The sequence below is a fragment of the Ictidomys tridecemlineatus genome, chromosome 3 (genome assembly GCF_052094955.1).
Source record: "Ictidomys tridecemlineatus isolate mIctTri1 chromosome 3, mIctTri1.hap1, whole genome shotgun sequence".
Taxonomy (NCBI): domain Eukaryota; kingdom Metazoa; phylum Chordata; class Mammalia; order Rodentia; family Sciuridae; genus Ictidomys; species Ictidomys tridecemlineatus.
In genome coordinates, this window is record NC_135479.1 from 72,219,231 (window position 1) to 72,235,624 (window position 16,394).

Consider the following 16,394-nt stretch of genomic DNA (forward strand, 5'->3'; position numbering starts at 1 on the left):
GGGATTGAATCCAGGGGTGCTCAACTACTGAGCCACATCCCCAGCCCTATTTTGTATTTTATTGAGACAGGTCTCACTGAGTTGCTTAGTGGCTTGCTTTTGCTGAGGCTGGCTTTGATTCATAATCTTTCTATCTCAGACTCCCGAAACGCTGGGATGTCAGGCATGCACAACCTCTCCTGGCTAGTGTACTCCTTTGATATGAAAATATCTTTAAAAACTAACAAGAACAAGGCAGTTAAACCTACTATAGATACTACTGACCAAAATCATCACACATAGCCTGGACATTTTCCCATTGTATCTCAGAGGCCAAAAGGACTGACCAGATGAAAGAGTCTAATAGCAAATTTACTGATAATGATTTATATTCTTATCTCCTAAATGGTTACATATACCTATACCTGAGATTTTCAGGAAGTAACTCAGATCTCTTAGGAACCTCTGATTTAGCTAAGTTGATCTCTTCTTTAGCTGGAAAATAAACAAAGGAGTTGTGGGGATAATTGTAATGCTCTCTGTAGCAGAGGGGTCTGGTGTCTAGATGAGACACAATATCTTTATTTTATTTATTTTTGTGTGGTGTTCAAAGACTCCGATTCCCTTCTGGCCACAAAGGGCTGCTGCCCAGCCAGGAGCCACATCCCCCAGCCCTGCTGCACCATGAGAAGCCTTGAGAATACTTCTTACACAGAAGATGTCACCTCTGGGCTGAGAGGGGTTATGTGTATGCTCTACTCTCTCTTTCCACAGGAAAGCAACCAACTCTGAGGACCTAAGGGACAGCAACCCAGGAGCGGTCTGAGTGCCAGACTAACTGCAGCCAGGCCACTTGTTAAGCTTTACCAGGGTATCACAGGAGCAGGACGTAAACCATCCCTCTGTTTCAGAAAGCCTCTGAGATGTCCAACTGGTCATAGTTGACAACGGTACCCTAACTCCTCTACTCTGCACTAATTGAAATAGCAATTTAACCATCCTGAACAAAGTGACTCAGTTTCAAGTGAGAAAATACAGATAAAATTTAAATGAAATGCCCCAAAATGCTGACTTAAGGATGGAGAATCTTGAAGTGAAAGCCTTTTGCTGAACCAATCAGCAGAGATGATCTTATAATAGAAAACAAATGAGGACTGTCTAATCCAGCTGACTCCATTCAGGGAGCAGAAAAACCCTAGAGCCAGGGAGGAACTGTCTCCTGTCCGGATTTGCTGGTGGCAGAGGCAGGGCTACAACAGGGTCGGCTAGCTCCAAGGCCACGGCCTCCCTCCACAGACATCCCAATTTCTATAAATGCCTTGTGAACATCTCAGGAGTTGTCTTTTATTCCCTTCCACCACGGAGCAAGTGCCCCGCCCTGTACGTGCCATCAGGCCTCCTGCAGACCCCTCTCCTTCCCGACTTCTCCCACTTGTCCTCAGAAGTAGAGGCTGAATGCATTGGGCTTTCTCTCCCCTGGTCCTGGAAAGCTTCTCTTGGAGACCAGTAGAAGGAAAGAAATGGACCAGGGAGGGAGAAGGGAAGGAAAGGGGAGATACTGGGAGTGATACTGACCAGATTACATCATTATCTTGTCATCTGCATGAATATGTAACAATGAATCCCACTATTATGTATAATTATAGAGCACCAATAAAAATACAGAAGAAATAAAACATTTCTGTTCAAGGTTCCCAGTGACTCCTGCATTGCTGAATGAAAAGGCTGTGCATTTGCCCACATTTGATCACACCTTTCAGCGGCATTCAGGACAAGCTATTGCTCTCTCTTTTCACCAGTTTTGACAACACAGATTGCCTGGGTCCCCACCCTCCTTCACAGCCTGCTGAGCCATCATCTAAATGCTGCTAAGGCTCAGCTGGGCATGGGGCTTCCTTTCCCACCCTGATTTCCCCCTTGGCTATTTCATCTCCCCATGACTTTAAATCCCATCTATGTGCCAATGACTTTCAATTTCATATGCCTAATCCCTGACATCTACTCTAGCTGCATGCCTACACATCCAAAATCCTCCTTGGCCAGAGCCACTTGGATGCCTAACAGGCATTGCAAAGTTACCATGCTCACACACAGCTCTTGAATCTCTCCTCCACACACCTAGACCCACACACATCTTTCCTAATTTAGCATTGCTGGTTGCCATGGTTCATTGCCTCAAGGCAAGAACCCAGGCAGAGGCTAGATTCCCTGCTCTCCCCACCCTTCCTCATTTAGCCCAGCAGCTTGTCCAGTGGACCCCACCCAGGAACACACCTGAAACCTTCCTGTTTGCCCTCCTTCCCTTGGCACTGCCCTCCTGCATTGCCAAGACTTTCTCTGGACAGGAGCAGAGCCTGTCCTGTTCGGGCTGTTTCTATAGAGAAGATGGAGTGGGTCTTTAACAACCTGACCTGGATCTCTGGCAGAAGCTGCTGGTCCCCAGCTCCATCTCCTTCCCTCCATCCCTCCTTACTAACAAAACTCAATTTTATTCAGAATAGTTACATTTTCCAGCCTCCCTTGCAGCTGAATACAGTCATGAGTTCAAACTCTGTGATGGGTTATAGAGGAAATATTGGGTAGGACTTCTAGAGAATTCCTCAAAGGGGATGGATCCCTTTCTTCTTCCCCTTCTCCTCCTCCTCCTTCCTTCTTTCTCCTGGCACTAAATGGGAACATAATGGCTGCAGTTCCAGCAGCTATTTTGGTTCCTGATTTTCTAGTATCTTGTGAGAAGAACATTTTACATAAGAGCAAAACGAACTTAATAATAAGTTTAAGTCCCTCTAGCTGAACTCCTCTAATACACAGCCAGCAATGATTCTGAGCAATCCTCTCCAACTTGTCCCAACTCACTTAATCCCAAAAGGCCCCTGGATGGTTTTATTAATTCATCTTTTTATTGTCCTCTGGCCTCCACTGAAATTCAAACTTGTGAATGGACACGTGACCATGCCATCATTTTTACCATTACGGTCCCAATATGGACACCACTACCTGGCATGAATCAGAGCTCAATAAATATTTGATACATAAATAAATGTTTGTTGAAAAAAACTGATGAGTAAAAATTTAAAGCTATTCCTCCTGCTTCAATGTCCTATATTATTATATGTATTGTTTTTAAATGTTTTAAATTGTAATGGTAGGGGTTGAGGATGAGCTCAGTGGTAGCACTCTTGTCTAGCATGTGCAAGGCCCTCAGTTTAATGCTTTGCAAGGGGTGGGGATATATATACACACACACACACACACACACACACACACACATGCACACATAATGGTGTGAGAATTAGATGCAGAGAAAAGAATATTGGCTAGAGAAAACAGGATATGCGAGATATCCTCTCTGCCTTTATTACCTACTGAGTGGATCTTATTACTTATAGTTTTCTAATTTCTTCATTTATAAAGGTTATTATATTGAGCTTCCTACTCCAAGGACTATTTATAAAAATCAAAAGAAAAAAGATACTAAATGCTCATAGAAGAGAAGAAGAAAGCAAAGACACCACCTGCTCACCCCATAGATTCTAAGGCCTGGAATAAGACTTCAGGTTGAAGGGTCAGACTGTCTCCTCCTTGTACTTCCTGCTCCTCCAGGCCAAGACACTGTTTCTAGTGCTCAGAGTGAATGAAGGACCCTGAGCAGGCTAAGCACTCTGCCTCTGGGTCCTCCCCAGCCCGAGCCCCAGGACATCTACCCCATTAAATGAGAATAAAATGTTTTTTAAACGTGTACACTCTTCAGGTGGAGAACGGGAGGGGCCACATTCTTGACAGGGACCTTGTGCTGGCTGTCCCCTCTGCCGGGCACACTCTATCCTAGCCATCCACACGACAAAACCCCTGCTCTGTCTCTACATGAGTCTCCTGAGGGCTACCCTAATGACTTTCTCCTCCTAATCCCCTTGCCCATAGTTCTATTGCTGTCTGTGGGATTTGTTATTATTGTTATTTTTTAACATTTATTTTTTTTTAGTTTTAGATTGACACAGTGTGTTTATTTTACATTTATGTGGTGCTGAGGATCGAACCCAGTACCTCATGCATGCTAGGCAAGCACTCTACCTCTGAGTCACAACCCCAGCCCAAGATTTGTTATTTTATATATATATATATACACACACACACACACATCATGGTTACTTCTTCACATCCACTTTTCCCAAAAGAATGCTGCTTTGCTCACTAATGTACCTGACACACAGTAGGGATACAGTGGTATCTGTTGAGTAAATGAAATGTCCAACAAGGCCCTTGCATTCCTGGAAGCTGAAGGGGGTGGCAGACTCTGCTGAACCAGGGGAGGGATGAAGGAGGAGCTGTGGACTCTTGAAATGGATTGAGTCACAGAAAACACCATTTTTAAGGATATGAGGCTCAAAGGAGACTTGGAGAAAGAGCCACTCCTCACTCTGACTCACATCAGCCTCCTACGTCTCTCCCAGGTAAGGCCTTGGCCAGCAGGTCCAGTGGACCGACTCCACCTGTGGGAAGGTCAGGGACTGTGGTACTCCCCAGGCCAAAGCAGGATGTCCTTGAGGAAGGCACTGCCTCAGAGATTTTCCTAGAAACTCTAGGACAAATACACATTTGCTAAGAAATCTCTACAGTCGACATGGAAGCACTCACTAATTCATCTGGGATGCTAGTGATGAGATACTAGGAGGGGCAGCCGGGGCTGTGGTACACACCTGTGTCCCAGCTGATGGGGAGGCATGAGGAGCACTAGGGCCCAGGAGCTCACGGCCAGCCTGGGCCACACAGCCAGACCCCGCCCCCCCCCACACACACACACAGGAAAGGGAAAGAAATGGTGGGAAGTTGTATAAAAGTTAAATCTTCATCTACCATGGTGGCGAGGAGGTGGGGCGGGGGACAGATAAATTTCACAATTTGACTTTTTGAAAAGCAGTACGAGGCACCAATATGTAGAAAATAAAAGACCCTGAGAAGAACCACTGAAAGTACAGAGGACGGTCATGGACTACTGCATCTGCGATCAGACTTGCAGGGAATCTCACACAGGCTCTATGTGAAGTCTGTGTAGGTGACAGACTTTTGTACAGACAGCAGGTCCTGACCATAGTGGTAAGGCCCTGGTCTCACTCCAGTGGGGGGTGCTGATGAAAGATCACCAGAGCACTTCCCAGAGTGGCCTCATGTGACACAGGCTAGCTGGCCAAGGTCTATTGCAGGATCCAAAAATAACTGGAACCCTCTTCTTTGAGCCAACCTGTTGGAGGCCAGCTGTTCAGAACCTATCTGCTAGTTGCCAGCTTATCTTATTCCCCCAAATAAAACGGCACTCTACTAAGGACCTTGGGAGGGGTCACTGGGTTCACGCCCTCTCCCCCATCTCCCCAGGGGCTGCCTGAGGTCCTCCTTCCTTCAGGCAATGCTTCCTCCTCCTTCTCCACTGCCTGCCCCCTTCCCCAGACCTCTGTGGGGGTCTTCTCACATGTCCAAGACTCCCCAGACTGCCTTCTTCTCCAAGCCAGGTTATGTCTGACCTTTGGGAAACCCTACACATCTTTTCCACACTCTGGGAGAGCAGCTTGATCCCAGTGCAGCCCAGGTCCCTTGCTTTAGCCTTCCTGGGTGGGCAGGCAGCCCAAATTCTGTGCTAGGCAGTCGGTGGAGAGACAGCCAGCTGGAGGTGCAGAGGACCCCCACCTCTCCCCAGAGACGCTCTTCTTTATCCACAACAGACTCTGCTATTTCCTCGACAGTTTCTGCAGATCCACCTCTGACCCTAACTTGGATCTCAGCATTCATTGTGTCTTTGTATCTTGGTTCAAATGTCAACGTCAACATCACGTCACAATATAACCTTTATAACAATAATTAAAAAGGCATCGATGGCTTTGGAAAAATATAGCATCTGAGGAGAATTTTAACAAATGCTACTGAGAGACTCTGGACTCAGCCACAATCGAGTTCCCTTGATGTCCTCCTGCTGAAGTCTGCTCTGTGCCCCAGCCCCAGGGGCTCAGAACATTAATGATTCTCAGCATCAGATACAAATAAATGAATAAAATAAATGTCCACCAACAAAGAAAAATATATATAAAAGAATTCTTTTTTAAAAAGTGATGGACCTGACACTGCAGAGCCTCTTGCAATCTCTGGTAAAGCATGACCCTAAAAGCCCAACTCCTCACTGTAGGAAGCTGGGATAGGGGGAGCAATCAGATGAAGAGGAGACTAAATAACATCCCTCACTTTTTTCTGTGTTAAATTACTGAAGCTTCCAGAGCCTCAATTTTGTTGTCCATAAAGGGAAAATAATCCCCCACTTTGAAGTTTGATCCAGTGAGAATACATGCAAAATAGAAAGTGAATTGGAATGAATATTTATTTTGAACCTGCTGCAGTTCTTCTCAGGGTTTGATATCCTCATAATAAAGCACCCTCTCCGTATAGCCCTGCTTTCCCACTGGACCCAGCCATACGCACCGAGGCCCTCCCACCAGGGCCTGTGAGCTGGGCCTTTCTCAGCTGGCTTTGGTGCTGCTACCATGACCCTACTGGGTGTCATGCCTGTGGGAACTGAGTCCTTAGTCCCCCATGTCCCCTGAGCCCTCTGCTGTTTCCCCAGGTTTGTTGCTAGTGTGTGGCCTCTCTACCTTGCTTTGCTGTGGTCTGGAAACCCTGCCTTAAGACCAAGCACATTTCTCTGGAGCCCTGCCTGCTCCTCTCTGCCTGATTCTCTTCCGCTCCTATTCCTTTCCACTGGGAATTGTTTCACACTAGATCAACAAAGCCACAACTGCGCTCTCGCTGCATCAAGTTGGACCAACCCAGCCACCTTGGATTCCAGCCATTGCTGTGAACTAATACAGGCATTTTAGTTTAGCCTCTGGTGAGGCCAGAACCCAGATACCCAAACCTAAGCCCTATCAATCTCACAGTGAGTCGGGTTCTGGTAGACAGAACTGTGTGGACAGTCCCCACCTTCTCCTTCCCCACAGGCTGCTGAGGTCTCAGCCTCCCTGTGCCCAAGCCAAGTCCCTGGGGTCCAGATCCACTGCTTCTAGATCTTAGTCTCCAGAGTTCCCAGGAATAGCTGGGGTTCATTAGGAATGAAGGAGGTTTATCTTGGATTCCCCGAGGCTTAGTCATCTTCTTAATGGTGTTCATGCCCAAGGTGTTGAGGAGGATATCCACCATGAAGTGGTGATACAGGTTGAAGTCCCAACTTCTGCAGTGGTCACACCTGTGGGCATTCTCCTCTAAAAAGCCGGCACACTTCAAATGCATGGCCTTCTTCTGGTCCTTGAGCCAGAGCTCATAAGCTGTCTTCTGCATTATAGGCCGGGAGAGCCGAATGATGTGGCACTCAATCACCTCGCCCTCCAGTTCTTGGAGCTCCTCCTCCTCTCTGTGAGCTGGAGGGAACAGGAAGGGCATGCCAGCCAGGCAGTGGGCAAGAGATAAAACCGCTACCCAGCACAGATCAGCCTGTGAGTCTATGCACCTTTGGCCAAGGGGAAATATGGTTAACTTCAGGTGCAACTCACCCATCTCCTCGCTGGCTCTCAGAGACGAGGAGCAATGGTGAACCTCAAATGAGGTGGCATTTTGCTTCAGGGCCAGTCGAAGGTCCTTGCCATTTGGGAAGAAGTAAAAAATGTTCAGCTCCACGAGGGTGGCCAGGGTCTTGATCATCATCTTCATGTTCCAGCAAGGGAGAACCTCAAACAGCAGCTCCGTGGTGAAGGTCAGGCCAATGATGGCAGTGCACCTCACTAACATCTGGTGGGAGAGGCTTATGCTGTCCAGCTGGACCAGAGAGATTTCTGCAGGTGGAAAGCCACACACAGAAGGACACTAGTTACCCATCTGACTACCCACATCCTGGACAGGCCCTGTCCTGCTCTACAGCTCCTCTTGCAGACACCCAGCTAAGCTAAGTCTGGTTCACAGCTTGCTCCTGTGCAGGAAAACACACTACAGGGCTGGGCTGGAGCTCAGCAGCTGAGGGCTCGCCTCGCATATGTGGGGCCCTGGGTTTCATCCTCAGCACCAAGTGAAAATAAATAAATGAAATAAAGGCATTTGTCCACCTACAACTAAAACAAATTTAAAAGAGAAAATGCAGCTGCAGCTCTAAAGACACACAGGAGCAGAGTGAAGCTGCCTCCAGGGCTCTGACTTTGGGTCAAAGTGAGACAGGGATGTGTACAGACAGCAGGGGTCACGCAGGCCATGGCTGGCACCCACCATTCCTGCTCCTTGTGAACTTCTCCAGCTCGTCCTCTTTTTTCCCCACTGGCTCTTTTTGTTCCTGGAACCTCCCAGCAACAGGCCTTCTCTCTGTCTGTCCCCAAGATCCATTCACATGCATTTATTCCCTCCTCCATATCAGGAACAAGCGTCAGAGTTCAAAGTGCCGGTGATCCCTGCTTTTCATGGAATCTCGTAGCTTACGTGGCTCCCTGGACGCTCCCTGGACGCTACACTGGGATGTCCTTGGGTTAGAGATGAAAGGTCAACTCCTCAACTGTTCCCAAAACACACTAGAAGCCGAGCCAGTCCTCCTTCCCACAGCAGGAGATACAGTAGTGAAGGACACACAAATGACACCAACTGAAGACAGAATTCCAAGGTCTGAAGTCACTCTAGATGGCATGTGTTGGGGCTGAGTGCAAACTAGAACATTTCTTGAAAGCCATTATTTTCCAAGCATAATTAATAATACCCTTGTGACATCCAGTGCCTTGTATTTCTTTCTCACAAGAGTAGACGGCAGAAGTGTCTCAATGCTAGACTTTTCCCTCTCATATTTGGTTTCTGTTTAACTGAAAATGTGCTGTACCTCATTCTCTTGTGCAGTTAAACAAACCTGTCCAAATCAGACTCGCAACACATCACGGGAGGGAGGCTCCTAATCGGAAGTAGAAGAACCAGCCTGCCAGGGCAACACAGGACAGACAGGCCAGGGCAATGCAGGACAGACAGACCAAGAGCCCTGGCCCCTCCCTCCTGGGGCAGGGGGGATCCCAGGGGAAGTGGAGGTGGAACCCAGAGAGAGCTGGCACCAGGTGGAATGCCCCTTACCTTTCAGTGATGCAGGGGGCGACAGGTTTTTCATTCTGACACCACTGACCAGGTTACAGACTTCTTCACTTCCCTCCTCATTTCTAAGAGAAAACCCTTTTAATTCCTCCATAGGCTTAACAAAATTTTCTGTGGGGAGATCAGAAGGGAAGGAAGCCAAGAGTTAATATCCTGTCTTTCATGTCTGGCTTTCCCATAAGCTCTTAGGTAGATCTTGTGTGAGAAAGAGTAGGAAGAGAGGAGCACTGCCTCACCAGATATTCTGGGATACCTTGTTTTAAAAACACTGATTTATGAAAATTGAAATTTAATCAAAATGGTTTTGTTCTCCCCTGACAACTCCCACCCCAGAACAATAAATGGCACCGATATTGGTGTCTTCCCTAGTATGCACAGTTTGGTAAGAATAGAGTTCACAGAGGACTTAGGATCCCTCCCAGCACACACAGTAACCTACATTAGTATGCACACTTGCATTCCCATGCTCAGGCACAGGCACACCCTAGGGAGATCCAGCTCTGATTGGGGCATGACTGCAGCCAGAGATTTAAAACAGTGAGGTCTGGAAAGTGACCTTGCCAAATAACTGGGTCTCTGGGTACCCCAACATGCATCGCCTGCTCCTCCCTGTGGTTCTCCCACACTTGGCAGATTGAAGACACTGTGGTGGGGAGGGGAAGACATCAGTGCAAGGCCAAGGCTGCATCTCCTGCAGAGGTGAGTCCTATGCCAACAGCAAGACAACCAGGTCGTGAAAGAGGGCCCCGTGACTCTTCAGTGTGCATGTGGATTTTAAATGCATTGTCTCCTGCAAGGGATAAAACATGAACGCTGCATGTGTGCAGCCCTTGAGGTGATTAAGAGCTACGGGACACATAGACAAGTGGTAACACCAGGAAGAGTGACTAAGAACTGAAGAGCAAAGACTAAGCCAGATACTGTGGAGCACACTTGTATTCCCAACAACCTGAGAGGCTGAGGCAGGAGGATCACAGACTTGAGGCCAGCCTCGGCAATTTAGCTAGACTCTCAGCAACTGAATGAGACCCTGTTTCAAAATAGAAGAATAAAAAAAGGCTGAGGATGTGGCTCAGTGGTAAAGTATCCCTGGGTTCAATCCCCAGTGCCCCCCCCTCCACCAAAAAAGGCAAAAAAAAGCAAGCAGAAGAGTGATGGTGGATAGGAGTAGGTAAGTGGGGGTAGAGTCACCAGAAAGCAAATGCTGAGCCCAGTGCCATTAACTCAGCTGGAAAACGGGGTGAAGAAAGTGCATTAACTTTACATGTATTACACCAGGGGGTCCCTGGGAGAGCCAATGCACACATGGCAATATACAGCACCTGGGATTAAGACTGAGATTAGGGCTGGAGATCACACACGCGCACACACACACACACACACACACACTCACACACGCACACACAAATACACATCAAATCCAGCAAAATATGAATAAATGGAAACATCAGGGGGGAGAAAGCAGAGAGTGAGGGTGAGGCCCCGGACCCCCACAGGAGGGTTTGCCCAGGAGAGGGAAGGGGCGCAGGAGGAGAGTGTGATGGGGAAGCCCAGGGAGGGGAGCACCTGAGAAGAGGCCAGCACGTCGGTGTGGGAGGCGAAAGGGACAGCAGGCGTGCTGCCCTGGGCTGCTCATACTCTCCCCGGGGACCCACTGCTAAAGCAGCCGCGCTCTGCATTGCTCCATCCACGATTACCCAGGGAGCCTCCAGGCACAAGGCACCCTTCCAGGATTGGAGACTCTGGAGTTTACAAAACTCCTGCCTCACGTGGGGACAGACAGGCCATAGCTAACAAGTTAACCGGAGGCTTCATGGTGTGACTCAGTCGTGTAAACGCGAGGAGAGAACGAACACTGGGCGCCTTATACTCAGGGCCACGTGCTCCACGCTGGGTTCCTGCACAGAGAGGTGTTTCGGGAAGGTGTGAACACATGCTGCACAGCCCACGCCCTCTGCTCCCAGACACCTCACTCCGTATTTCCTGAGAACAGCGACACCTTTAAAGAACTCAGTACACTTACAACCTTTGGAAAAGGTGACATGGACCGGCTCCTGCAATTGTCCACCTGCCAGTTTGACAACTACCCCACAGTGTCTTTTAACATCTCTTTTTCTTCCAAAAAGAAACCCAGTCTCAGATCATGTATTAATTTCAGATTTTTAACTGAAGTGAAATTCATGGAACCTACAACTAACCATCTTCAAAGGGTACAGTTCAGGGCACTTGGCGCAATCACGATGTGCTGGTGCCCGCCATTCCTGCTCCTTGTGGACTTCTCCAGCTCATCCCCTTTTCTCCCCACTGGCTCTTCTCGTTCCTGGAACCTCCCAGCAACAGGCCTTCTCTCTGTCTGTCCCTGAGATCCATTCGCATGCATTTATTCCCTTCTCCGTATCAGGAGCAAGCATCAGAGTTCAGAGTGCCAGTGATCCCTGCTTCTCATGGAATCTCATGGTTTACGTGGCTCCCTGGACGCTCCACTGGGATGTCCTTGGGTTAGAGATGAAAGGTCAACTCCTCAACTGTTCCAAAAACACAAGCTCCCTAGTCTCACAGAAGACGCTGAGAAGTTACAAAGGGGGGAAACACTTGACTCATTTAATCTTTTAAACTTTTATTAGTGCATGTTAATCATACAGGATGCTGGGATTCACTGCGGTGTGTTTGTGCGTGCCCATCTCATACTTTGATCATTCTCGTCCTCTCTCCCCGTCCCCTCCTCTTTTCTATAATGTCTCCCTCTTACTCTCTCGCTGCTCCCCTTCCTCTACTCCACACAGAGGGAGCACAGGACACAGGTTCTTCTATCTGGTAAGTCGCACTGACTTACTCAGAGATTGCTGCTCTCCAGTCCTATCCATTTTCCTGCAAATGATGATTGTCCTCTATAATACTCCAGTGTATGTATCTGCCACATTCTCTCCATCGGTGACAGACACCTAGTCTGATTCCACGACTTGGCTACGGTGATTTGTGCCATGATAAACATGGGTGCAGGTGTCTTTGGAGTATGCTGACCTCAATCCCTTTGGGTAATGACCTAGGATCATATGGTAGTCCTAATTTTAGATTTTTGAGAAATGCTTATTCTGATTTCCATAGTGGCGGTACCAGTTTACACTTCCACCAGCAGTGTGTAAGAGCTCCTGTGTTCCTCTATATCTTTAACAGCATTTATTGTTATGTGCCACTAAATTCAGCCCCAGAGGAGGAATCTGACCCTGCAGACTGAGTGGTAACGGAGCGGTTCAAGCCGTCAAATCACCATCGCTCATTGAAAATCACAAAAATGAAAGATCCCCTTCCAGGGAGACAGAGAAGTAAGCTCTCTCCCTTTTGTCCTGCCACATAAAACTCAAACACAAGAAGACACCCAGGAAGAGGGGGAGCAGACCAGCTGGGGACCTTGGGACCCAGGGAACATCCTGGCAGAGAGCTCCTGGGTTTCTTCTGCCTCACACCTACCAGACTGGGAGCTGCAGAATCCGGCAGCTCAGAAACACCTCTCATAAAAGCCTCAAAGTGAGAGGAACTTCAGTCTACACTCCAAACTGTATACTCATCCTGCTCTCTGGCCCCTCCTCCTCTGGGCAACGAGATTGCTTTCTTGAGTTTCCAGCTGGCCTTGGTCATGCCATCCCTTGCTGCAGGCCTCAGCACGCTCTGCAGCGTGGGGCCCTGTGTGCAGACTCCCTGTGCTAGCACTTCACCTCCTGGCACCACCTGAGCTCTTCAGGTCTGACCCTGGCGGCTTTCCTGGCTGTCACAGGTGTGTACTAGCCTCGTTCAGGGAGTCTGACCTCTTTGTCCTCTTACAGTTTAGGTGTCAGATCCAAGATTTTCTCCCCCCTCAAGCCCTCTGGCCCTGCAGGAAGCAGCCTGTGGAAGGCCCATTCTCAACACTTTTTCCACGTAAGGACAGTGACAGAAGTGCCCGGCGTTGTGGTGCACTTCTGTCATGCCAGCAACTCAGGAGCCTGAGGAAGGAGATGGTGAGCTGAGGCAGCCTAGGCAACTTAGTGAGACCCTGCCTCAAAACAAAAAGCAAAGGGGGCTGGAGATGTAGCTCAGTGGCCGAGCACCCCGGGCTCAAACCCGAGTACTGAAACAAGAGAAAGAGAGTCCTCGAGAGACTTACTGAACAGGTTGTTCCAGGTCACCTCGGTCTTCTCCTTAGGCTCCATTTGCTGGAAAACGTGCACCTTGTGGTGGTCCAGGTTCTTCAGCAGTTCCTTGCAGTAGTAGGGGATCCTGCAGCTGCCCTCCACCAGGTACCTGTTGTCAAGACAAGGCGGCGGCTCACAGTGCAGAGCACCTGCGGTCACTCAAGATGACTCCCTTCCCATTTTCCATGTGCTCCAGTTTGCTCTCGAGTTTCAGGGGTTGCTTTCATCTTATTCTCTTTCTTTCTCTTTTTAAATTACATAAAACATTTTTATCTTCCCAAAGTTAAAACTAAATAAAAGGTACATCCTCAGTCTTGCTTCTCTTCCTTAGATACAGGTAACAATTGGATGTATTTTTGGTTTATCCTTCCAATACTTTTTCTAAAATATATGAACAAAAGTGTGCATGGGTGTATACACACACACACACACACACACACACACACACACACATACACACACCTATTCCACTTTTCTGAATAAAGGCATAGCACCAACCATGCATCCTGCTCCTCCCTGCCAATCACAGGTCTCCCTAACTTCTGTTTACTGCCCTACAGTCCTCCGGGATTCATGCATCCTAGTGTATTAAACTTAGCTCCCCTTGGAGATGGACATTGGATAGCTTCCAGTCTCATATTAATAGAGTTTGATAGAAACTTTGTACATATGTTACTTCATATTTGTGTCAACACATCTTTGAGATAGTCTCCTAAAACTGGGATTGCTGGATCAAAAGGAAAATGCAGATATGTATAGAGAGAGAGCGGGGAAGGGGAGAGAGAGTCCAATGCCTTACTGGAGTTATTCTATTTTGAGCACTAGGGGCTGAACCTTAGGGTGCTCTATCACCTGAGCTGCATCCCCAGCCCTTTTCTTTTTGTTTCAGGATAGGGTTGGAGTTATTTTAAATGACCCCTTGTCCAAGCCATCTTCCTTCCAGGAGCAAGGCAACATCATTAGAAAGAACAAAAGCAGAGAACAGGAGGGTTGTCAGCAGCCAGCCCAGGAGAGACGCTGTCATTGTCTGGGTGGGACAGTGCCTGCCTGCAATTCCAGCTACTGGACAGAGAGAAGCAGCTTAGTGAGACCATCTCCAAATGAAATAGAAAGGGCCGGGATGCAGCTCAGTGTTAGAATGCTTGCCTGGTGTATTCGAGACCCTGGGTTCCATCTTGAGAGAGAGAACTAGTGCATGCTGTTAGGGGGCTAATCTCAAGGCCCCAGTGGAAGCATCCTGAGGAGCTCAGAGAGTCATCCTGGACAGCTGCCACAGACAGACCACACACCTGCCGGCCACGGGGGACATGGTGGGTCACAGGCCACAGCCTGCCTTTCCTACCACCTTCTGTGACTGTGCTCCTAGTGACTGTTATCATGGGTAGTCCACAACAGGTAGACCCAAGTCCAACTTGATGCATGAGAAACACCCGCTGAGAAGGGTGTGGAAAGGGGCAGCGTGGAGCCACAGGAAGAGGTGAGCAGCACCACCCCACCAGGCACAGCATGTGGAACCTCTAAAGGAAGGACCAGAAAAACACTGGACAGGAATTTGCAGGCACATCCTGGAGCATCTGATGACCTGGGGGTGGCAGAAAGCGTGACTTATGTCTCCAGCTCTTTGGGGATGTTGCACACGTTGAAGTCAAGGCAGACTTTGTTGCGTGTGTCGCTGGGCTGCATGGGCCCCAGGGTGATGTAGGTGGTGTTCCTGTTCTTCATGATGGCACTGGCTGCCGTACAGGGAAGGCCCACAAAGGGTGACAGGGACATGATGATAAAAATGGGGATCATCTGGATGAGCTTCTCCATGAAGGTCCAGGAGGCCACGTCCACAAACTGGGCCTCATCGATGATGAAAATGATTGTTTCCTCCTTCACTGTCTGGACAAGGTGACAAAAGAGAAATAAAAATGCTGCAGGACTTCAGGGCTTTGTGCTCTGTGGCAGGCGGCGTATCTGTGGTGTCTGATGGTCCGTTACGGTGAAGGGAAAGAACCAAGCCAAATCTTTGTTTTTTCAATAACTCTGCATTAATCTGAATTTCAACAACTTACAATTACATATCAGTTATGACCAATGGACTCTTATTTGGGCAAACCTGGGTATAATGATGATGTCACGGAAGGAAGTCAGGCAGCAGGAGAGGCGAGCCCCAGGAGTGGGCTTGAGGGACTCCTCTGAGTCTATTTAAATTCTGAATTGATTCTGAGCTCAAAGCTGGAAGACTGGAAGAGAGGGAAGCACTTTTGGGTCCAACTTTCACGTACTTCCAAATTTTTCCTGGAGCCAGAGCCCCTTGGGCAGGTGGCCAGTGGCTGACACATAGGTGCTCTTACCTGTTCCAAGATCTTCATGAACAGTGCTTCCAACTGCTTCTGTTTTCTCAAAGTGCTCATCCTGGAAATCTCCCAAGAAATAGGGAACTGTATGAAAAATTATGAGAACACTGAGTGCAGGAAACAGTGAAGGAACTTCCAGCTGTGTGACCCTGGGTGAACCTCTGAGCTGCCTGTGCCTCGAGGGAGATCCTCCTTGGATGTCCTTATGTTCTTTCAGCTCTGATTGCCTGTCCTCGAGCCAAGGGAAGATCAGAACACACCCAGTGTTTGCATGGGCAGTCAGTTGTGGGAGAAAGTGACCCTGTGCTCAGGCACTGTACAGTTCTACTGGAGAGGAAAGAAAAACACGAACCAACAGGTGGCCATTAGCCAGGTGCACTGGCACACACCTGTGATCCCAGCCACTCAGGAGGATGAGGCAGGAGGATCAGAAGTTCCAGGCCAACCTGGGCAACTTGGTGAGACCCTGTCTCAAAATAAAATGTAGAAATTTTAAAAGGGGCCAGTGAGGTAGCTTTGTGGCAGAGCACCCCTGGGTTCAAGTTCCAGTACCACACACAAACAAACCAACAAAACCGGGGGCCGTTTGGGACTTCTTGAGTGTGGTATTTCCAGATACCTCCAGAAAGTCATTTGAATGTGGATGTAGGGGCTGGGATGTGGCTCGAGGTAGAGCTGTGCATACATAGTATGTGCAAAGCCCTGGCTTTAACCCTTACGACCTTGGTACTGTTAAGAAAAGAATATGGTGGATTTTCAGGAAGGATTGGGAGCTACTTCCTCACCATCTGGTGCTCTAGTGAGACAAGGGTAATAAAGC

The 16,394-nt window shown here is 48.4% G+C and overlaps 1 protein-coding gene across 1 annotated transcript in view; it reads right to left on the bottom strand.

The window, feature by feature from the left end:
- LOC101962750 (adenylate cyclase type 10-like) overlaps window positions 1-14,611 on the bottom strand; it is a 33,261-nt gene extending 18,650 nt beyond the window's left edge. Inside the window, 6 exon segments of the mRNA XM_078041118.1 lie at window positions 405-482; window positions 7,091-7,373; window positions 7,506-7,784; window positions 9,046-9,174; window positions 13,205-13,390; window positions 14,575-14,611. Coding sequence (XP_077897244.1) covers window positions 405-482; window positions 7,091-7,373; window positions 7,506-7,784; window positions 9,046-9,174; window positions 13,205-13,390; window positions 14,575-14,611 — 992 coding nt within the window.
- Between the last annotated feature and the right edge of the window lie 1,783 nt (window positions 14,612-16,394).